The sequence below is a fragment of the Rhodnius prolixus genome, unplaced genomic scaffold, assembly GCF_049639745.1.
Source record: "Rhodnius prolixus isolate KJV_2025 unplaced genomic scaffold, Rpr scaffold_8, whole genome shotgun sequence".
NCBI classification, from domain to species: domain Eukaryota; kingdom Metazoa; phylum Arthropoda; class Insecta; order Hemiptera; family Reduviidae; genus Rhodnius; species Rhodnius prolixus.
Window position 1 is genome coordinate 30990798 of NW_027411593.1, and position 24901 is coordinate 31015698.

A 24901-nucleotide genomic window follows, 5' to 3' on the forward strand; every position below is an offset into this window, starting at 1 on the left:
AAGCTTCCATTGAATTAAACATAACCTCAAAGTAATCCCTTGTACCATTCAAATCAATCCATATATTTAATCCATTCCCATCAATCGATCAGTTTTTAATCAATCAATCCCTTACAAACTATTCATGGTTTGAACATCACTCGTTCTTTTTATTACATTTCCTATGTATTTACTTCATTTACGTCCTGATTGCATGTGCCAAGTTAGATAAAATCAGCTATATTATTCAGTATATTGTACAAATATTTACTTTTGTTAGCTACTATTATCTTTTAAGGGAAAATATAACCATAGACTGAATGAGCTCAAAACTGTAATTTAGTTTTTGAAGATAGGAAATAAAAAGCAATGAATTATGTAACGGTTTATAAAAGATGTAATAAATATTTAAATAAGGATATAATGGGCTTGGGGAACTTGTTTAAAAATGCTTCTTTTTTCCTCTTTACTTAGAAAAAAGAGAAAAAGCTGATGAAATTGTGGCCTATGTGAAAGTGGGCCCCATCCTACTGAAACAGAAAGTAATCAAGCTTCCCCCTCAACGCAACCTCTCCTTAATCTTACTTAATATTACTAGAAATATATTAAATGTAAATATAGGATTTCCTTATCTATGTTTTCTGTAGTAAGTTATACGATACCATCACTTGAAAGCCTGAAGAAAAGGTATCTTTATTTCCACGAGTTAATTAAATAAAATCTTTCTTTCTGTTACAGTCGCTCAACTGATATTTCATCAGACTTTAATATCTATTCATTTCCTCTCTTGTTAACGGTCAATTATTCAATGAAAAGATTAATGGTAGTTTAATTCATTTCTGTGCGCACTCAAAGTGATTCTCTTTTTAACTTAATAAATTCTGCCAAACTTTATATATTAATCAAATAATCTCTGCTTCTAAAAATGGATTAACTTTATGTTTCAACGGTAAAATTTCTTATGAGATATGTAATGTTTGTATTGTCAAAGTAATGGATGAATTTATTTAATTAAATATCTACTTTCTTATTTAAGTAAAATGATTTTGGACAAGATATCCGTAAACTTAGGGCATTGAGTTTTTTAAAAAATTATAAAACCATTTTAAAGATACTAAACATTGAATCTTTCATTAAACTTGATATTTTGCCCATGTTATAGCTATAGATATAACCTCTTCACAAGAGATATAAACTTTCAATCAATATGTATTTTTCTGAAATCTTTTTCAAGTTTTCGCCGCTTTCTCAAAAGCAGTTATAAAATTTTTCTTGAGACCCCTCATATAATAATTACATAGCATAATATTAAGTTTCCTGATATTATATCCAATGTTGAAGCAGGGCTATGTTTGTGATTTTCAACTTTTAAATAAAAAAATATTGCGCTTCTCTTTCAAGGAAAACTAGGAAAACTCACTTTAGGAAGGCCAGCCCAGCGATGGGTTCATAACAAGTCGAATAACAATGGCTCTGTCAAAGATTGACATTAAAAACTTAATTCACTTTCAAAAAGAAGTAATCTGAGATTAGAGGGATCTTAAATGATCTAGAATCGATATAAATTATTTAATTTACATTTTTGTTTGTTTCTCTATTTTGGAATACCTTGGTGAAGTGGGCCGATCTTCATTGTGTACTTGCAGCGGTACAACTTCTTCACAAGGACTGGTGCCCGGAGAAGATTTAGTAGATTGTAACAATCCTGGTGCTCCGCTTGGCGAATTAGGACTAGCTGAACCCTGAAATTTTTCAGAATAATGATAAGTAAAAGATTTACAAATTTTATTTAACCTTAATTTTTAATATAATTCAAGAAAGTGATTCCAGCGGTGATTTGGTAGAATGTTTTTATTGCAATAATTATTAATTGTTTCAAAATTAACAGAATTATAATTAATACTAGTTATAGGGCGTCATCAAGAAGGCGGGCTAGGTTATCTGCCCCCTATGGCCTTAGCTTTCTAGTTATTACATCCATTTTGGAACCTGGCAATCCCCACTGTTATGAGGGATTTTAATAGTAAATTAATCACCTATATTTTTAGACAAGGCGTAACATCTAACTTCGATGGAGGAAGCAAATATATATTATTTATACTACTGTTTATTCTAACGAATAAAAATTAGCTACACGTGGGATTCGAACTAAGGATTTCCCATTTACAAATCCATGCTTAATAACCAACAACCACCCAGGATTATAAAAGTGCATAGAGTAATACAAAACGTAATTATTAGATATTAATTCATTTTGCACCCTTGGTATTATATCGTTAGAATGTTATCAGATATGAATGGAACCAGCAGTAACGGAATGGCATTCAGTGAAACTCCTCTATAAGTTACTATTGTATATTATAATATTTACTGCATTACAATAATAAATAGAATGTTTCTTGTGGAATACACTAATACTGTATTCACAGCGACAAGGCAAGTTACCTGCCTTAACACCAATGGTTGTCCTCCTTTTAGCAGCTTATACAGCGCGTAGCTAATACATAATACTAGTTGCTAAAGCAATTACCATATTGACAGTTCATTAAATTATAATTACTATATTGTATTGACGTTAATTAATATAATTGTTGAAATTTATTTAAATGTTAATTTGATACATTTGACAAATAATTGTCTGAACTTAGCACAATTTACATTCTAGATTCTGTTCATTTCCAAAATTAATTAAATTAAAATGAATGTTAAGTACACATGTAGCATGCATATATCGTTGATGTAATGGCGTTATAACACATTTGTTTGCATTAATCTGTTAAGTTTCGGATGCTCATCCTTCATGAAAGGCTGTTAACAATTTCTCTGGCAAAGCTTCTTTCCTTGACAGAGTCGGCCTGTTTATAGTAACTAATTGAAGCTTCGAAGTGGAAAAAAACATTACCTACTTCAACCTAATTTCTGATTATTGATGTAAATCCAAAAAGCGGTTAATATTAATTTATTAATGTGATTACAAGCGTACAATCAACCAAATGTTCAATGTTTAGTGCTTATCTAAAATAAACCCTGCTTCTATCCTTTCTAAATGGTACAATAATGTTCTTATGTTACCATAACGCCTTCGTTGCACTAATTGTTCTGAGCTTAAAAATCGGGTTCTCTCTTCTTAAAACAACTGTTACCAACAATATACTTTATAATAAATACATGTATATTTTATTCGGCTCTTGAAACCATTATGAACACCACGCAATATAACTGAGTGGGTCTTAAGAGGAGCATGAAATCCTCCGCTGTAACACCGTTTGACCTTATTATATGAGACTATCCTCAACATTCCATTCCTCAACTCTCTTTTTTTACCGAATACTACAAAAACTGTAAGCCCAATCTAGGCTACAAGTCCTTAAACCTGTTAGCACTGTTAAACTTTCAGGAAAACCACAAAGACGCAATGCATCATGAATTCAAAATTAACACGGTAGTCATCAATGGATGATTTCCATTCAAGACCATGAACCTGAACTATTAACCTCCGATTTTGTATAAATTTATTCTAATCAAATAAAATAAATGAATCGTCTTACCTATTTATTGAAATTACCTTTCACTTATTCTACATTTTTAGAGCAATAACTGAAATATTATATAATTCCAAGATTTATGTTAAAATAAATTTTAGGAGAATAGCAATACAATCAAACAAAGTACCCAATAAAAAGTAATTCTATGAGACAGGTGACAGTAATTCACTGGAAGAAATGTTAGCTTTGGATTGGGTAGAATTGGTTGCTAACGCATCTCAATGACGTGGAAGTATCAACAAAATGGCACAAAATGTTTCTAGCACTTCTAGTGCTCTAAAAGGTCGTTCTAAGGTTGTGAAGATTGAAGAAAATGCTGTTTTTTCTTTCTCCAATTCAAAGGAAAAAGAGAATAAATTCTACTCTTTGAAAACAATTCTGTAAATAAGCTAAAGATACATTTGATAATAATTAAATCGTCGAGGCAGTGTTCTACCTTTACAGACAACACTGTCCATCAGCGGTCAATGAGCTGGAACAAACTCGGACGCCAATGACTTCAGATGTTGACGAGCCTAAACTTAAAAAAAGTTTTAATTTTTTTGATGCATAATTCGTAACTCTCTCGATATCTCCGTCTATTTATTCAGCATTATGTAAAAAATTAAAAATATATCTTGAAATATTCCAAAATCATAACTAAACTACTCTTTAACTATTAGCAATATTAGCAGAGTGATTCAAAGCTGTCTAAAACCCCGATGAGCTCTTGCTAAAGTCTAAACGAGGCACACAAATCCAATCCAATTCTATCTGGAAAAATCAGTACCTTTTTTTAGACAAAATGATCCAATAAAAGGTCTGTATCTCAGATCTTCAAACAACCAAAGAATCTATCAGGCAACAGAAGCCAAAAAATTCAACTACACCTAATTCTCTGTATATTCAATCTGATGAGCGTATTTATATTTATTACTCTCAGCCCTCTTTAGATACTCTAATTCAGCATTTTTTAGACAACTTTTCTCCTTTAGTAGACACTTTTAAACTCTAATTTGACTCGTTTGTTTCAAACTCAGAACTCACACTGATCAAGTAACTATCTTTAATATTTTCTAGTTAGCATCTTTCCAAAACAGAGCTTTAAAGAGAACCTTCTCTTAGCAAAATAGGATTTTCTTTTTGTTGCTTTGGAAAAGTTTACTTAATAAAGAAATATAAATGAAACCGGTTGGCATAAAAGAAACAATGTCACATTTTCACGAAAGTATATAAAACTTAAACAAGTAAACGTAAATTCAGTAAATTTATTTTGATTATAACCTGATTGAAGTAATATTAATTCGTAACAATATAACATTTTCATTAAGTTAAGAATTTGACCGCCTTGCTGGCTAACTTCAGGTCTAAAAATTACTGTAACTTCTCACATCAAATTCAGAACTTAAAGCAGTGAAGTTGACCAATAATTGTTCTAAATCTAAGAATTTACTGAAAATACCAAATCACAATTCTTCTAACACTATTGCACAGACACTGCTAGCAAAATATTTTACCAATCTAACAATTTTCTGCAGCAAGACTTATTTAATTCATTCATTAGGGCTTTCCTTTGTAAACTAGTTTGCTTTAATAGCTATTCGAAATATATAAAGAAATAAAATTAAGCTCAGCCATGATAAGGTTTCCAGATATGATTTCTTTAAAAGATGAGAAACAATAAGGAATTATGTTTTTTGTTTTTGTTTTTCTTTTAATTTTGTTAACTTTATAAAATCAATTATCTAAGAAGGGTGGTGATGCTTCCAAGCTGCTTAAATTAATAGTGTTATCTACCGCTTTTGAAAGCATTAAAAAAACTCCAGTTAGGGCGATTTTAATTTCTGAACAAAGGTAAATTTTTACAAAGGACATTAAATTAATCTTAAACAAAATATTACACTTCTTACCTTTGCATTTTTTTTTAGATATTTAGAGGGAACAGTGCCCTAAGGTGAGACTTTTACTTTAATAAAGCAGCTACCTCTTTCCATTACCACTTAGAAAAAGGCTAGTTCCAACACCCACCGACAGAGCAGAACAGGACTAGTGGACCATTGTAGTGAGTTTCCAACTAGGATTACCCGTGCACACAACCTTTTCATGCAAAAGCGATCCCTAGGAGAACCAAATATACATCGTCTTTGCAAGAAGAGAGTCTCTTGGGTGGAATCCGGCACCTATTTAGCGGCTCTTTTCCCAATGTCAACGGCTCTACTCCCTTTTGTAAAGCTAAACAATAACAATGCCCGCTATTCGGACCCCAAAACAGTCTACTACAAAAAGAGAAAATAAGGGTAAAACATGGATTTAGAAGGAGCAATAATTGCGAAAGAGTCTAAAACCAGACATTCTGGATTGCAACGCCACTAAAGGAAAGAACAATTGCAAGACCAAACTGTTGAATTCATGAGTAACAGCTAGTTAGTTTTCTTAAATTCTTTCAGATTTTCATCCTGCTCCCGAATTTCAGTACCAATCTTATAAATTTCATCACAGTGATTCATTTATCTAGCCTCAACTCGTCAGACACTAAGAAAAACAGTAAACTTTAGAAACAGGAGCCAAAATGTTGTTTTTTGGAAGAAGTCACTAAGAGGAAGGGTTATTTGGGAAGAAGACATAACCGCAAGAATTCATAGCACGCATACAGAATGGAAGCATATAATGTATAGTCAAATATAATGCATACTTGTTAGTGATTGGCCTTTTATGCATTTAGCTACCCATGTACCAATATTTTTTTTTTATCCTCCAGGTTCGAACGTTTTAAGTCTTTGTTGACTGTTTGTCAAGATTTACATATGATTCTGTTAAATTGTACACTTCTATGTTGTCGCGAGTGAAGATCATATCTTTATGAGTATCTCTCCTAAATGTAAGTCATGTTCTGGCTGTATGAAATATGACACTGCATGCCGATTGGGTCCACTGTCAGACTGAATATCAGATTATAATCATACATAGTACATTAATGTGACAGTCTGTGTATTTGTATACTGTAGTTTAGTTCATTCATATTTACCTACATATGTAGCTATTCTATCTCTGGAATTATGTCTGTCTATACAATGCAAACTAAGATGTATTAAAAACTAAATTGTTATTTGAAACATTCATTCTTCATCTACAGGCTTCAGACTAAATAACGCAACACAATATTCTTTATATTCAGTGTACATTTCTTCAATAAAGGTTTACATTTGTTAAAAATATGAACGGGTCCAAGGAACTCTTAACTTGAAATCTTATTTTAGGGGAGAGATTATTATAAACGCCAGCCAATAATCTGAGAATGTTATCAATAACCTTTTTGAAAAATATTTCTAAAAATAAAATCGAGCTATTTTCTTCTTTTTTTCGGCCATATTTAACAAATAGTAATTTTTTTTTTTTAACCTACCCACCCGTAAGCCACGGCAGTTCTGCCATCCGACGTCTTGCTTCCCAGTACACTAATGTTTTTTCCTGTGGATATCGTCCGATAAGATAAGCCTTCTTATGTCCTCGATAGAAGGACACACGTCAAGGTGTTCGGAGGACATGTTTTCTCTTCCAAACAGAGTGCAGGTCGGGTCCACCGCCAACCCAATGCGATATAGGTGGGCCTGCAAATAATCATGTGACCCGTGAGCAGTCTGAAGCAGGCCACGCCGTCCCTTCTTGTGAGATTAGGTGGAACTCGTCCACCTGGTTCAACCAATACTTGCCACCGTTTTCCATCCGCTTTTGCTTTTTGTCTGCACTTCACTTCTGATCGAAGACAGGCAGCAGTTATCCTTTTAAAACACGTGCATAGAGATCGGTTGCTCAGGTTGATCCATTTGCGCACCTCTTTTTGCCAATTCATCGGCTCTCTCGTTTCCTAGCAGCCCACAGTGTCCTGGAATCCATTGGAGCGCTATAGTCTTAGTGCTTTTATTGGCAGCCTCAATCGCTGCTCTGCATTTCGCTATGACTGCCGACTCTGCGTAGCTCGCTCAAGCTATAGCTAGAATCGCCGCACGTCAACAAAGACCACAATACGGCTCCAAGAACCCCACTTCACTTTATCAAGGGCTAATAGTATTCCGGCAAGCTCGCCATCATAATTAGTGGATACTTTCCCCACAGGTGCAGATATTTGAAAGGCTTCCGAGTACACATAGTTCACCAAATTTAAGACCGAAAACTTCATGCTAACTATGCACATTGTGATAACAGTTGTTTTTTAATTTTTAGCGAAATGTCTTCTACAAAATTTAATTATCCCTTCAGACAGTAGGTACATTAAATTTTTTTTTTAAATAAGAATTTGATTTATTCTGTCAAATATTTTAAGAGATTTACAGTACAAAATTTAAAAAATAAGTAACGAATGTCAAATTCTGAAACGATGTGATCTCTGACTACAACCAGTGGTGCCCCCTATTTTTATGCCTCAAGTATTTAAATTTTACTTAACGAAACAAAAAATCAGAAATATAGTACATCCCACCGTACTTTTGAACTTAATTGTTTAAAGATTTTTTTTGTTGTACTTTAACCAATTTTAAATAATACCTCGTAAAAGAAGCTGCGAACTAATCAGTAAGTGCAAAGAGGTGGTAGCTGGACTACAGGAGAAGTTGTTGTTGGAAGTTATGGAGGGCACCTGATGTAGTTGATAGAATATTTATTTGAATTATCTATTAAGTTTGATCACTAACTATCTCTTGATACAGTCAGCAATAAATAGCTAGTCAATAATCCAAATTTCAGAAGTAAACCATAAAAGTAGATAACATGGGTTAAAAATATATAATTTATAGTAATAATTAAGACTATTAGAAGTAGAAAATTGAGACGTACTAATGGGCTAGTGGAGGGTGGCCTAGAGTTCGGACTTGGACTCTTCTTCAGATAGTGAGTGTTGGTGGCAGGACTGCGCACCGCCGCTGGTCTCCTGGTAAATGCCAATGGACGTCCTCGGCCTCGTTGTTTACTCTGTTCACGTCTTCGATAGCAGAAACATGTTACCGCTCCCAAGCTCACTAGGAATACAGAACAGCCAAGAAGGATGCTGAGCAAAGCCGGCCCTGTAACTGTCAATACAATAAATACATTATTTATCAATATATTAATGGTCAATTTATATACTATTCTTTAACATTTTGCTATTTGGCAATAATAAAAATGGCCATATTGTTCGCACATACATTGTACCCATAATGTTATGATCGAATAATGTAAATTTGCATATTATTATTTTTAAATATAAATATATTTGTCGTACATTTATTTATTTACACTGCACAAAAAAGAAATCTATCTGTTAAAAGCCTTGTAAAAGTGTTATCATTTCATGGCAGTGGAATTCATAAATGATTTTAAGCGTTTCTACGTTTAAAACTTAAAACGGAGTCTGGTTAAGGATTGGTTTAAAGCTGTCAAACTACGAGTATTGGGGATTATTCTTAATCGAATATTGATGTACTAAGATTTTTGGCACTCGATTACATTGGTAATCACAAGGCTTCTCTATTATTTAAGTGCAAAAATATGTTCAACATAAAAATCACATGTTGATTTTGTACAAAAGAGTTATTATTGTTTTATGATTGAAACATTGTTTATTTTTGTACAGACTAAACTGTGTACTATGTTTAATTAATATTTTGTCAAACTCTTGCTGTAAGACCAAGTCTTTGTAAGTTATAAATACAATACATTACACAATGTGTTATGATGAAAGAACTTGTGGATTCTTTATTGGAAATTATATATTCTACAGAGTTCTTTTTTCGGTAAATGTAAAGAATAGTTACCCGGAGGTGTGGCCTAATTCGAAGTGATTCTGATTCGCTGTTACTATATAACCCGCCATATTCAAATATAAATATAAAACTATTTCTTTATTTTATATTTACATTTAAATCTGGCGGGTTATGTGGTAACAGCGAATCAGAATCACTTCGATTTATTTATTTAAGATTGATAATTTTATTTAAACCCCCGGTAAATCTTTAGAATAGCTCCCCAGAGGCGTGGCCTAATTCGAAGTGATTCTGATTCGCTGTTACTATAGAACCCGCCATATTCAAATATAAATATAAAACTATTTCTTTATTTTATATTTACACTTAAATCTAGCGGGTTATATGGTAACAGCGAATCAGAATCACTTCGAATTATTTCTTTATTTCTTAATGGGAGGCTTCGCCCCCCACACACCCTGATTTTTTTCTTAATGGGGGGCTTTGCCCCCATACCCCCCTCCTAACCTACCTAATCACCCTCAATTTTTTTATTTGTGTCACAAGATTCATTACAATAATTACACAGAACAACACAAAAGAAACTTACCTTATTCTGTGGAGTCCTTTTCCAACCAACATCCATACAAAATTTTATAACATTCATTACTCCAACCTCATTCACACTACACTCATGCTTTAATTTAAAAAAAAACTGCAAATTTAAAACGCTCATGCTCATAAAGTTACAAAAAAAAAAAGGCACCTCAAATCACAAACAGGGCACTCGCGAGAACTGATAATACATTAAAAAGGAAGCAGTTGCTATGCAGTAAGTGTACTGCGCATGCGCGCGAAACATAAGAGGTAAGAAATTCAAACAAATTATATACAGTACATTGGCGGGAAGTAGTTTAAAAACTCAACGGTAAGTGTGCTGTACTGCGCATGCCCTAAAAATAATCAGGCCACACCTCCGGGTAACTATTCTTTACATTAGCCCTTTTTTCTTTTTCTTTTTTTTGGAGTCATAAGAAGCTTTAGCGATTTAGGTTGAAAATTGGTTCGTTTAGTAGAACCGTCCATTTCTGTAGGTCGCAACAATGTTTTGTACAAAGTAGATTCTATAGAAAGCTTGACAGAAGAAACATTTTGCTAAAACGATATATTGTAGCTTTCTTATCGGTCAGTGTTCGTACGTAGAATGTAGGCGTCTGTAGAGTGTACTGTGTAATAGTAAATGTTTGTAAAATGATCACGTTAAACCCAGCTGTATTGTTGAATTGAATATGTTAGTATTGGGTAATACGTGCAGCAGGTATTACAGCAGAAATGTTAAATTTGTTTTTTTTTATTAAAGCAAGATAAGAATGAAACCGAGAAATCTTAAAGGTTACAAAATCGGGCTGGTTGCTTTCTAATCTTTTCATCCATATAACCAAAAATAAATCCATAGCATTCTGGACATTTCAGATTTTTCTTTTAATTCAAGGCTTGTCGAATCTGAGATAATTGGCAGCCTTCTCAGTTCTTGCCGGCATCCGGACAAAACCACATTCCTCTCATAGAAAATTGAGCTGCAGAAGATACTAGGAAGTGAAAATGTGAGGGTATACTGCCTAATCTCAGAATCAAGTCTCCGAAATGGCAATGAGCCACTATCCCTTCCCGCTCTTTGCACTAATAATTATTTTGGAAATACTTCAATAAAATCTAATTTTATTTACAGCATTGGTGCTCTTCGCCATTATTCTTCATCTTGTTGGAATTCTAGTACATCTAAACTCCTTAGAATTTATCACATGAGCTAAATTAAAAATAAGTCAAAAATATTAGTATATAATGTGAATGACAAATCGAAAAATCAAAGAAATAAAATTGAGAGCTAGTTTTAAATCAAAATTAATTCAATAGCAACTCTAGAAGATAAAAAAGATCAAACTTTTTGGTAAGTAGGACAGTTGAAAGGACAACAGAAATTGGCAATTTATCGCTAGAATGTGTCCAAGTTTATAAAATACTTTAAAAAAAAAATATGAGTCTTACAGTTACGACGAAAAACTTTCACCTTAATGAGGGAGGATAGGGGCTTCTTTTTAGCTACAAATTGGGGATGTAAAGCACGTTGAATTCCTTTTGTTAGAGCTTTAATTTAATTTATCCTGTAGCTCTTTTTCTGAAGAACAACTAATTATCTTTCCTAACATTCACTTAGAACTGTTCCTTTTGAAATATGGACACAAGAGAGCGAAAAGATTTTTAAAGAAGAGGTAGAGAATGTTAAAGGTAAAAGAGAGAGAAAACAAACAAAATTGTTATTAAGTAAACAAAGGCAGGGAGTCAATTAGAACTGTTTGAAATTCAATCTTTATTCTTCTCGAAATTCCCTATTAAAATAAAAAAAAAATGAGGTAAAGTAAATTATTACTCGAAAAATGTCTGTTTAAAATTTTTTAATGATTTTGGAACATGAAACAAAAATAAATAAAAAAAGAACTTATTCGTTCTTGCATTATTAGTTAGATCTTGACGTTTCAGTAAACTATTTCTTAGTTTAGAGGCTTACCAGTTTACGGGAAGAGCGCTACCTAGTTTGTTTATTACGTCATTGTCGAGGAGATAAGAGTGAGGTGTTTTTTTGCTATTTTTTTGGCATTGGCTTTCGCCATACAGCCAGCATCATCGTCTAGGAGGTGCTTATCACTAGAATATCACTCACTCTCCATTCTTACTTATAAATACATTCGCTTCACACATTCATCCCTCTACTATATACAACTATTTACATAAACTACAACTAATGGATGGATCAGTACTCTATATTCCTGCCATCCTTATAGCTTAACCTAAATTAAAATCACGTACTCCTTCTGTAATCATTTTCTTGCATTCATTCTATAACTTTTAAATACATACATTTATATTTCATTGCTAGCTCTGCTATAGACCTAAGCACAAATATGTTGGTGGAGAATATTATGTCTTCGTAGCGAAATGGTGTATCTAAATATGTCGTCAAACATTCGTTTCCTTTCTACCACATAATGTGGACATATCATTATTACATGTTTGAAATCCTCCTCCTCATTGCAATCTACGCAAAGAGGAGAGGACCTTTTGTTGACCGCGTAGTTCGCTCTCAGCCTTCTTATTGTCGTAACAACCCATTTATTAGAATCAGTTCCCTTAAACCATGGTTGTCTAGGTAACTGATCTGCCATAGTTTTATAGAATCTTCCTTTATTACCATATATTAAGAGTGAGGTTAGAAATCAACTTCTTAATCTTAATGTTTCTAACTCAAATTTTTCTAAACTCCAAATATTTGGATCTTACCTTATTATTCCTAAAATATGATACAATTTAAAATACTGTACATTACACTGGGAACTCTATTCGAAAACTGCCCTAAAATGTTATCCAAACTTCCGCCCCAAAATCCTTCAAAGTTCCCTGATCAATCTGCTGGTCTCATTGCAACTTCTGTCCTTTAAATGTCACTGGCCCTTGAATGAATGTGTTCCTGACCTGTACCAAACATCCTGAACACGGCAAGAAGTGAGTACACTGTGCCAAATAATGGATACACTATCTCTGGCACTCTTATCCTCTCGCCACTTAAAAATAAGGCCTAATTTTGACCAGAAATTATTGCAGCGCCTTATGCTAAGGACTTATTATCCAATTGAGCTTTCAATTTATCTAGTTTAAGAGTTGCCGTAGATAATACACCTACAGAGTCGGAGAAATTGACCAAAGGTCAATCCAAGTGTCGTGGACAGATTTCCGTTTTTTTCAATAATAAATAAAAAGTAGCTACATATATGTTGGACTCACCTTGGAATCTCCTATTAAAAACGGATATTTTGTGAAAACAGAAAATCAAAAGTCTGCACAACTCACTACTTACGAGAATTAAGAGGAGAAAGTAAAAGTTGACATAGAAATTTTTTAAAAATATCTGAATAAACGTACACATAATATATGCAGGGCTATTACGCGTTATTATTATTTGATCCTGGCATAAATAAATCAAATAATAGAAGGGAATAACAGTTTTAATTTATGAAAAATAATTATTTCAGTGAAAATACATTCTAATCATAACCCATGATACTCAGAACATCATCTAAAAACATCCATCAAACTTATTTCAATCAATCGAAAGGATTCAAATCGTTGTCACACCCTATTCGCAACAAAATTACAAATAAAGCTAGTAAATCACAAACCAGAGAGATGAAACAAAAAAAAAAATGAAATGAAAAGTCACCTGACTAAACACGCTGCTTAAAAGAGAATATACAAACAGACGCCCGGTGATGGCAATATTAGAGAGCGCCAGTTGGTTGGGTAGCTAGCTGGCCGGCAAGCGAGCTGCACAACTACATCTAGCAATCAAGAAAGGAAATTTCATTAATGAGTCCAGCAACAGTGCCAATACTGAAGTCAAAACTGTGTACTTCCATCAACTGACGAAATCACTACCATCCGGTATTTACATATTTTGTTTTTTTCATTTATTGTACATTTGTAATAAATATTTAACTTCTTACTTCTTGTTACGATTTGTTTTTTCAGTTAATTTTTTCGGTTTTTAAACAAATTCTGTTTAGGTTAGAAAAAGTGTTTGAAAAAAAGTTTAAAATATAAGCGATAGATTTATAAGAGTGCAATCACTATTTAACGAAAATGAATGCAATTTAAGTCGCTTTTGAAATAAAATCCGAAACCCTTACAATTTACACTGAGAGGCAAAAGAAGTGGCGACCCTTAAAAAAATGTATTTAACCATTCGTTATTGCAAAAATAAAATATTTTTAGCATGCATTGTTGATAAACAAACGTATGGTAGCTTAAAGAAATGATAAGGAAATTCAAAATAGGGAAATAAAGAAATATGGATAAAACAAAAAAATAACACAAACAAATCCCTAATACACCGTTTGTTTTTGTAAACTTTGATCTCTAATCCTTAAAATTCACAGTGATGTGGTTCGGACCAGGATTAATTTGAAGCTCGGACTTAATTAATTTTTATAGAATGGTCTCTATAACAGGTGCTGGCTACATAGACCGACATTCTTTCGGAGGCTGCTGGTCCCATTCGTACCAAACTTTGGCGATGAATTTTCGTTTATGCACGATAATGCACGGCCTCATATAGCAAAGATTGTTTCCCGCTATCTGGAAAACGCTTCAATCCGATGTTTAGTGTGGCCAGCATGTAGTCCAGATCTAAACCCTATTGAAAATCTATGGATTTTCAAGACGAATTAAGAGACTTCCAACATTAGCAGATTCGTTTCAGGAGTTAAGGATTGCACTAGCGGAAGAATATGAAAAAATCACTCAGGAAATTATTCAAAATCTTATTAGGTCAATGCCCCGTCGAATGCAAGCCCTAATAAACGGAAGGGGCGGAAACACACCTATTAATTGAAAAAGGAACATTTTGTTAATTTCAAATTACTTAATCATTTTTCTTTATTTTTAAATACCACTTAAATTATACTTATTATTTACCTTTAATATTCCTAAGTATGTTACAAGTAGCCTGTTATTTATTCTAAAAGTATGTGGAGACGTTAGTAAGAAATTGATTGGAAATCAGTACAAATACTGAAGGGTGGCCACTTTTTTTGCCTCTCCGTGAATAATTTAAAAGAAGGTGCGTGCACAGCAAGTGAACAGTTAGAAATTAACATAAGACTCATACATTTAATTTAAGATTACTAATTCTTTTGAATGAACATAAAAAAAGAAAAAAGTTACAGTAAAACACATATAAAATAACAAGAAAAAAGAACAGAAATAGTTTAAATAACTTTGTTGGCTAGAAAGGATGAAATACGAGTACTGCGAGTAAAAACGCAAACCGGTAGACAAATTATGACCGAATCTTTCGTATTCGGAAGAGACTATAATACTATTAAAATAGCAAATATTGAAATTCTGCAAATATTCAGTTTTGAGACATTACACTCACATACAACTTCTTTAAAAAAAAAAAAAAAATGGAGGTTTTCTTCATAGTTGATAGAAGTGATATAACTTTACTCATTACAAGTATTCGTACCGTCACATAAACAGAAACAAAAAGACGTAACTAAACAATAAATATACATTTTGAAAAATTATAAATAAAATCCATTTTAAAAATGAGGTTTTTAAATTTAGTGTTAGACATGCTGTTGTTCTGTTGTCCGTCCAGTTGAAAAGGTAACTCTAGGCTACAATAACTTCAAATTTGACCTAAAATGTCAAACTGAGGATTAATACGTTCATGTACTGTATCCATACTTTTAATCAATATGGCACAATTCGGCCAGATTTATTATGCTCAAATTTGACGAGTGACATATTAAAAAAATGCTGTATAATATAGGTTAATCGTTTAATCAAAAATTTTTTTTTAAACGAAGTAGGAAATCGATAAATCTAAAACCTATCATAAGAGCACAGAATGTGAGTGATTACGTTGAATCACCACAGCAGCTTTAGCAGGATAACCCCGTTACAAACTGCAGGTGGGAGGGACCTAGCGGCTAAACTCCTGATTAATAATATTGTTTAATATTTTGTTCTGGCCATCATTAATCATTTGTTATAATATTTTAATGGAGATCAATAGTTTAACGAGAACAACTCAACTTCTTCGCATTGTTCACCCATTACTAGCCATAAACATAAATGTTGGAACAGATTCTCCCAACATGCCAGTACACCAGACTACAATAAATTAGACTGTGATCTTCATGTTCCATTGTTAAAATATTTCCATTCAGGAATTTATTGGAACCATTGGAAAATATAGATAGTCTAAATAATTTTAGAGTGTATGTGGTTTATGGAATTTGAGTACAACATAATTTAAAAATGGCTACATAACGGTATTGTTCCGTGATTCTGCCAAGAGAATATTTATAAAAGTTCAAAGAAATAAAGAGATATACAAGAAATTTAAAGCTTTTTCTTTTGCGCATTCAACCACAAAGGTTTTTATTGTTTAATGTATTTTAATCATTTGGTGAGATTTAAATTTTTTTTTAATGTGTGCAAAACTATGCTGCAACAGCATAGCAACTATGCAACAGCGATTAACAGTAATATTAGGTATTTACAAATTAACAAATGACATTGAGCTTTGCAACGTTGGGAGCTCTAAATGAGAGAGAATGATTGAGAAGGCAGAACAGTCTTGTACAGTACAGTAATCTGCAGCTAATCAAGTAGGACGGACATGAACGTATAAATAGCAAAAACATCGGAAGAGTAGGTTAAGAAAGGGTCTTTAAGATAAGAGTCTTGTAACTGGTATTTAGCCAGAGAAACACGAAGATAACCACTCTCCCTGAATAGATTGTAAGTTTTGATTCACTATTTCATTAGTCAATAGGAAAAATAATTGAAAGACAGCGTGAATCAGAGTATGGCGATGAAGAAGTCAAGAAAAGTTATGTAGATAGAGTGAGCGAATAGCTAACACTAGATTCAATTTTGTCTGAAAGAGAATGCTTGAGATCTGGAGTTGAAGAATTAGTTAGGTGGTTACAGGCAGGCCAAAAGGCTGCGTCTGGGGAGGACGATCCGTGGATTTTTTTTTTGGTGAAGAAATGGTTTGTGGTTGGAAACGGGTTTGATTCCAGATGGATTCGTTTAGGTTCTCTCGTTCTAGCAGCTTCTTAAGCTCATTGTCGGAATCGGACCTCGTGGCTGTAATGAGAGAACTCTAATATTAAGGATTAATTAAGCTTTAATCTTCATAAATTGTTTTTAATATGGCTCATTTTATCTGCGCAGTAACGGAAGTGAAATGTAGAAATATACAGAAGTAGGTTAAAATGTGACAAGAAATATATATATATATATAAAGCAGGAAAGGCTGCAGCATCCTGGTTATTAGAAGAGTTACTTTGGATGAAGAACAAGTTGAAGTTGATGTAGTGGAGGGTTGGGTGTGAGGCAGGCACAAAAGAAAGCCAACTGAACGCTGTTCCACTTTTAAAATGATTTATCATTAACTAACTAAACTCTTGCACATTCACATTATAGTCAGTATAAGTTAGGGAAACGAGACAGAGCTGTCGCTGTGTTCGCCAACACTTTGCTAAAACCTTCTACTTCTTCTTCTTCTGTATACTAGCGAGTTCACTTTAAAGAAGCAGTAAACATAAAAGGATATTAAGGGAAGGAAGGAAGGAAGAAGTGTTAATTATGTTATCTTAGTTTCTACATTTTCTTTTACTAAAACTAGGCGAACAAAATAGTGTAAAGAGATGTGATGACAATAAGTGGCATTTACTAAGTGAAATTCTTGCGAGATAATGCATACAACAACACCCCACTATTATATTATTATTCCAAAATGATTTTTTTCCAAAGACCTCTGCCACTTTAGATATTTTTAATATTTCTTATTAAATAAAAACCAAGATAAAGTTCTTAAAAACAAATGCCATCATAGAAGAAACTCTTTTAAATTAATTATTACTCACTACGATCAAATTCTTTGTTACAGGGTGTTTATAATTGCCAATTATCTGACATGTATGGCAAAAGAGAGTTTATCTAACATGTCCTTAATTTACAGAGCGTATATTGTCGAAAGATAGTTTATTGATATTTCTTCTGGTGAGTAGAAAGAATAAGAATTAAAATTCAGCAATTATTTGAGAGAAATGAAATTTCCAAATATTGAAAAGTACGCTCAGTTTGGCTGCTTTGTTTCGGTTTCCAAAATCGAAACTGCATTTAAACGATTTTTTTTTTAAACTTCCGTTTACTAAACGCGCTCTTAAGCAGTCCAGTCAGTTTTTATTCTAAACTTTTTCTTGATAATGAAGTATTGAAAGCAATTTTCTGTCATTAATTGCATACCTAGATGCTTCTCGAAATGGTATAAATAAGATCTAACTTAAACTTCATTGGATTCGAATACACCCAACGATTTAAAGAAGCACTAATTCCCAACACTTCCGTTTCAAATATGTAAGGAAAACTTAAAGATATCAACTTTTCCACGAAGCAAAAAATCATTGATTTTAGAGGCCGTGTTTTTGTTTTATATTTCGCTGAATTTACTGTTGAAGGGGATGTTAGAAGAGAGGTAACAACCGCTCTGATGGAAGTTTAAAGTAAACTACAATGTCGCTGCAGATCGAACATTGCTTCTTAACTAACCGGGGAAATTCAAGGTGGAGATTTCTAACACGAAATTTCTCTCATTTCCCATGGCGCCCTAGTAAATCCGATCAATGAAAGAACGCTCGGAGTTTGTATTCTTTAGTCTGAAGGCAATTAAATCAGATTGTATATTGACATTTGCTTATTTCATATTTCTTATTTACTTTTCACATTAAAGGAAAAGAAGAGATTTTAAAAATACAGTTTTTTTATACATTTATTTAATTTATTTTTTGTCCAGGAAATTCAACAGTAAAAGCTGGAATTCCGTCAGAATTTATTGATGTCTTTTTCATTTGAAAGAGAGAATATTTCGTCTAAGATGCATTGGTTTTGTCAGTATTTGTTACTGACAGTTAGGCTTAATTGAGCAGTGTTAAATTATGCTACTTTAAAGAATTTGCATATTTATATTTATTAGTTATAACTTTGTTTTAACAAATTTTATAATTTTTTTTTTATCATTTATTTAGTTACAATCAACGCATTTTGCGTTATAAGCAACAAGGGTAACAATAAATAACATTCACACATATCAGAGTGGAGAACTTACCCAGAGGTACCTAACACTCCAATAACATTCTAAATTCTACTGACTCTCTTCATCAGAGAGGAGATCGCGAGGCCACTGTCTTTTTAAGTCGTCTGGAAGTGTTGTCTGGAAATGTTCTGGAAGATAGTAGTTGTACCAGTGGATTGTGATGTGTTTGAATGCTAAGATGGAATTTTCTGTATCGTGTTTTCAGCAACTTGTGTGACGAAAGGAATGTTCAAGTCTGTGTGAATGGTTTGATTGGTGACGTAGAAAGGAGCTGTTTACTATAGAGCGAAGAATTTTAGATTGCAAGGACTGGATCCTTTGCAGATTTGAGCGTTTGGTTGAACCTCCACAGTTCGATGCCATAAGCCCAGACTGGCTTTAATATACTTACATATATAAGTCTTTTGTTGTCCAGAGTGAGTTTTGATCTGTTGTCGAGTAGTCTTATCAATTGTCAGAAGCGTCTGTTGAGTTCTGTTCACTTAAGTCGAGTATGAGGGTTCCATGTAAGTCTTCTGTCAAGGTAAAGCCCAAGAATTTTATAATTAAATTAATATTTTGCTCTTGACGAATTTACAGATCTAATATACAGAGCTACGAATAGTACAGATCTAAGTATACTAGTATTTATTTTTGTTCCACGTGTGATCCAATGGAACACATTAGATAATGATGCGATTTCTTTGGGAAATTAATCATTAAATGTTTCACACAAAATCATTTATTATTCTTTTTGCATCACGGCTAGTCGCACAGTATTTTTTATGTGGTTTACAGCATTTCCTGGTCCTATCTAGGCAAAGAATTTTCGAGTTAAAATGAACCAGTGGCTATAAATAATTGATTGACAAGAATGGAAATGGCACCAGGTAGATAATTTTACCCTTAATGGATCGCGATATCATTAATTTCACATTATCATCCCGCTCCAACAAGATACCTTTACGTTTATAGCATTTTATTTCCCATTATTTCAATTTGTTTTTGTTATCAGGGATTCTGTATTTTAATTACCAACAAGTGATTGTATTTCTGTATGTGAAATGAATATTTTTATTTAAGAAAAACCCAATGAGTTTTGGTAATGAAAGCTAATTTTCTGTTTCACAAGTTTTGTCTATAAGTGGAAATTTTTTTTGGATCATTCTAAATGCCTTAAATAATTTGACAAATAGTTTTTCTACTAAAAGATTAAGGCCTAATCATTATCCGAAAATCTTGCTTTCGGCAAAGAGAGATTAAGGCGTCTCACCATCTGAGATGAGTGTCGACCTTTTCAATATTCTCTCTCAATATAGATCACAATCGCTAAAGGAGATATAAAGGCTTCTAGAAAGACAAAATACGAGTATAAATGCTTCCAACCTGTAAACAACAGGATAATGTTGCCAAGTTAATCTAAATATGAATGCAAATAACTTTCTTTTAACAAAAACCAATCATAAAAATGTAATATCTAAGTTTAACAATGGTAAAGAAAGAACTTAATAGCAAAGAAATGTCTAAAAATGAAGTAAACGAAAACAAAACTTTTGACCTTCAGTTATAAATCTGATGTTATTTCTAGCTAATAAATTTTATTAGTAATAAACTTTTATTTTTACAATTTTTTGACAGAAAACCCAAACCTATCTTACAATTACCCGACTCAGAATGTAAAGAAAATATTAATGCTTTTTGTTTTCACTAAACAACACAAAATGGAGTAAACTATTGAACTATATTGATGTTAGAAATTGTTATTTTTGGAATGGCTAAAAGCTTTGACAAAATAGTGAGAATTCAATATACTAGTTAACAAAGTGTAACAAACCTTCTAAGATGATTTAAATCTAGTTCAATTGAAGAAGGAGTTGCTGAACTAATCTTTTTAACGAAAAAAGAATTTTGAATTACTCCAAGTGTAACATAAATATCCCACTATTTTAGAGGCTCCCTTAGTTCCCCGAAGGCCCGCTATTGTTCTTAGAAGATTCCGTAGAATGGTTGATCACAAATGGCGTTGATCTTAATTTATTTATAAATTCATACTGTCACTAAATATACACTGAATTACTCTAAATATTACATTAAATTAAACTTTACTTCCAAACTAATCTGGCGAAGATCATTAATAAAAGACACTTAAAAGAGAAAACTCAAGGAATACTTAATGTAATGGTACCTAAGATACAGCATTGTTCTAATGGTTTAACATCTAATTTACCGTGAATACTAAAATAAACCTTAGCACCATTATTGTTCTCTAACTAAGCAATACTCAAGCATCATTTAACATTTGGTATTAACTTGGAAAATTTAATCTTTTTAATGTTAGTATAAATTTAAAGCTGTTTGAGTGCTATATCAAGTCAGTGGTATTTTGCCCTTTCCATATTTGTAGATCTTTTATTATGGATAATTCCAGCTTCTTTCGAAGTCGTTCATTCGAATAATCTAAAGTTCTCTCCAAGAAGATACAGCATTTAAATTTTAGAAAACTTGTAGCATATTCTTTGCATCCTTGCTAGTGCCCGTAAAATGGTCTGAGTATAGATTGAGCCCAGGATCTACTGCCTTGAGTTTTCAGAAGAATCCGTTGGTAACTTAGAGGATAGAGCTGCCTGTTCTGTAGTTCTGTCTTGAATTACGTGTAATGAGTGGTGTCCAGGTTAGTCCAAGTGTTAAATAACTAGAAATTATTACAGTAAAATTGTTGCTTTAAATTGCTATTTGACTTTACACAATTACAGGCACACAAATTTGGATGCGTTACTTTTTGTTTTGAACAAACTTTCAAAACTATCACCGGTTTTAGAAAAAACATTATTTTGATCAATGTATAACATATATTCACTCATTATTAGCTTTAATTTGTGGAAATGGTCCCATTTTGGTGATAATGGTGGAAAAAATATACTAGCCATCTGCATTAAGTCTATCTTTACTACTTTAGTCTAATTACAACTTAAGTCTGATTACTACTTTAGTCTAATGACTACTTAAGTCTAATTACTACTTTAGTCGGAACGTTTCCCTACTTGATTCCTTTGGGTGATTGTTGTACTTATCAATACAAAAACCACTGTTGTCAATGTACTAAATTGTGTTTTTCAGGTTTTCACGATTTTGTACAAAAGTGTTGAGCTAATCCTTCTAAATATAAGAAGAATAACTACAAAAATATATTAAAAAGCAAATTATTTTTTGAAAATGAGGTTAGAACCGCAGTACTCTAGAATAAAGATGATTTTCAACTGCTGCTGATGCTGTGCTACGTTAGAAAATATGGGATGAAGCAGCCACTACAAGAGGAAGACCAATTCTCTACACAAAATTGATGAATCATTCTTTGATAGTCCATGAAACTCTTATCAGAAATATTTAAAAAAAACACACTCAAATGCTATAAATTATTTTTTGGGAAACTGATTTCAGATAAATATAATAGATTTTTTAGGCTAGAGATCCATAAAAATAGATCTCTAAATTTGAGATACAATTAGCCCACCAAAGATCAGTTTGTGATAAAATTGTAAATTATTAGTTAGAAAATACAGTAATAGCATTTATTTTGAACTTAATCATTATGGGACTAACCCAAAAAATAAAATTCCGATCTTCTTAAAAACGTACTCAACAAGAATAAGTAAACTCATCTAAATACCCTAAGGAAGCTGGAAATGTCTTCACTGGGGATTAATCGAGTGTCTCCAATAGGGGTTAATCCAAATCCTTGAAGACCTATCTATAATACTCTGAATCCCTATAGAATTTCCAACACCTGCATTTCACATAACAAAGTTATGCAACTAATTCATCCGATTAAGACGTTATGCTTTAAATTACTTATTCTAATTTAAAAGATTTAAATCAATCTCTATTATTGAGAATTTCCGTTATTTATTTATTTATAGAAAGGTTATCTAGGAATAGGTGTCCGAAAATTCAAATAATAAAAATCTAAAAAAAACTAGAAATAAGTATTTCAATGGAGATTGAAGAGGTGACAAATTATCTTTTACTACAACAATCTGAAAACATAGTTACCAACACCAAAATTCAAACTGTAGAGGGCACACAGTGTAAATGTTACTAAAAAAATTTAAGAAGATTACTTGTTAAAAGTACTACGGCAAGAAGTTCAATACACAAACTAGAAAATTGAATTTTCTTTCAGTTCATTTATTCTGTTTATTTAATTATCCTATAATTTATCAAGCAGTATATTTTGTTTTACTTCTTCTTTTTCTTTTTATCTAATACCTTGTGTTAATACCTAAACTCCTTGGACAGAAAATAAAAAATGAAGGAGACGAAAAGTGCAAAAACTTTGTAAAACTAACAATGATTTGTTTGGACTGTTTTATCATTGCAAAGTTTTAACATTTTCTTAACAGTTAACTAATATTTTACAAGTTTTATACTTTTATTAAAAATAATGAATATTTTATTGGAACAAATGGTATATGTTGTAGATGCAAATTGTCTGAATAAAAGTAATTTGGTTGTACGTTTTTAGACAAGTGCAATATCCCAAAAATAAATAATATCAGTGAGTAAATTATATTTTAGTGGGAGAACAAAAATAATATGTACACAGTGAATCTACTCGTAATTTAAAAAGTCTTCTTGACTGGACCAGCCCCCCTGGCAACACTCTTGCTGGACTTTCTCACGAGATGATCATGAGGCTAAAAACGTTTCAATCGACGTTGAGCATTATATGGAATCGTTGTATGGAGGCAAGATTTTGAACAAGAGGATAAGGCAACTATTTAAAATACAATAGATAACATTTGAAGTTACCATAAAATATTAAACGATTTTAGAAAGCATTCAATACTTAAAACTACTGCTGAATAACTAAATCAAAATTGAACTGAGCCTGAGCCAGTTATTGATTTTATCCGTTGCTGTGGAAATATAAAATGTAATTTAACCTTAAAAAACGTATTTGAAACAATAAGTATTGTTACATTGTTACAGACATAAAAATTACCTCTGCTAAGAGAAAGAAACAAAAAATTTATATTATATGAAATAAATTTGGAACATTTTCTGCTTAAAACTTATTTTTTTAACCCGACTTCCATTTAATCCCGGACAGATCACAAATTTTTTTTGTCCATTACATAGGGACGCTAAATGCTTTTATCTCTGGCATCAATAATCATTTTACCAGCAATATTTTCTCTCACACACCAACATTCGCAAGCTATCGCAAAAATTCGTTTAATAATCTATTTCAATTTTTGAAAATTTTGCAGCATTTACTTTGGTATGTAAAAGATTACAATAGATTTTTGAATTTCTACTAGCTTGTTCTTCAGATGTATTTCTTGAGGATATAAACACTTGGTAGACTCCCCCAAGATGTTGTCTTGCTTTATTGTTTAAACTTATACAAATGCATCATCTTAAAATACAAAAATTATAAAGAATAAGTTTGGTTTTGTGTTACTTGAAGCAAACTATTAAAGAATTCTAGTACCAAGTTTTCGATTACACTTCGAACACAAAACTTACGAAAATATGTTACAAGTTATACAGAACTTTAGTAAGAGACTGTTTAAAGTTTTGTCGGTAGGGAAGATTCAATTTAAATGCGAGCTAGCACTCTTGCCATTAATATAGAACACATAGGCTGTGGAAGATTTATTGTTTAACAGTAGTGGATTGAAAAATCGCTGAACTGTTACAAACTTTAGTTGAGCCACGTATCAGATGTTCCCACACTTGCTGAATATTGAAATAAATATATAAGTATCATTACGAGGACAGTTTTAGTTATAACACTAGAAAAGTTTCGTCTTTATAGATATTTTTTGGAAATAATATTAAACTTTTTATAGGTTTTTTTAATTTAAATGAAGTTTAAAATATCTCAAAATGTTTCGTTTGAAGATATTTTCGTCACAATTTACTTCTTAAATTATAGGGTATTGTTCATTGTTTCAATTGATTTGTTTAACATT

General features: G+C 32.2%; 1 protein-coding gene across 3 annotated transcripts in view; it reads right to left on the reverse strand.

Annotated features, from left to right (window-relative positions):
* Syt4 (Synaptotagmin 4) overlaps nucleotides 1–24901 on the reverse strand; it is a 163412-nt gene that overhangs the window by 12644 nt on the left and 125867 nt on the right. For all 3 annotated transcript variants that reach the window (XM_074122307.1, XM_074122308.1, XM_074122309.1), the window contains 2 exons: nucleotides 8334–8566; nucleotides 1588–1721 (listed from right to left, as the gene is read on the reverse strand). In XM_074122307.1, the coding sequence (XP_073978408.1) occupies nucleotides 1588–1721; nucleotides 8334–8566 (367 nt within the window). The remainder of the gene's footprint in view (nucleotides 1–1587; nucleotides 1722–8333; nucleotides 8567–24901) is intronic.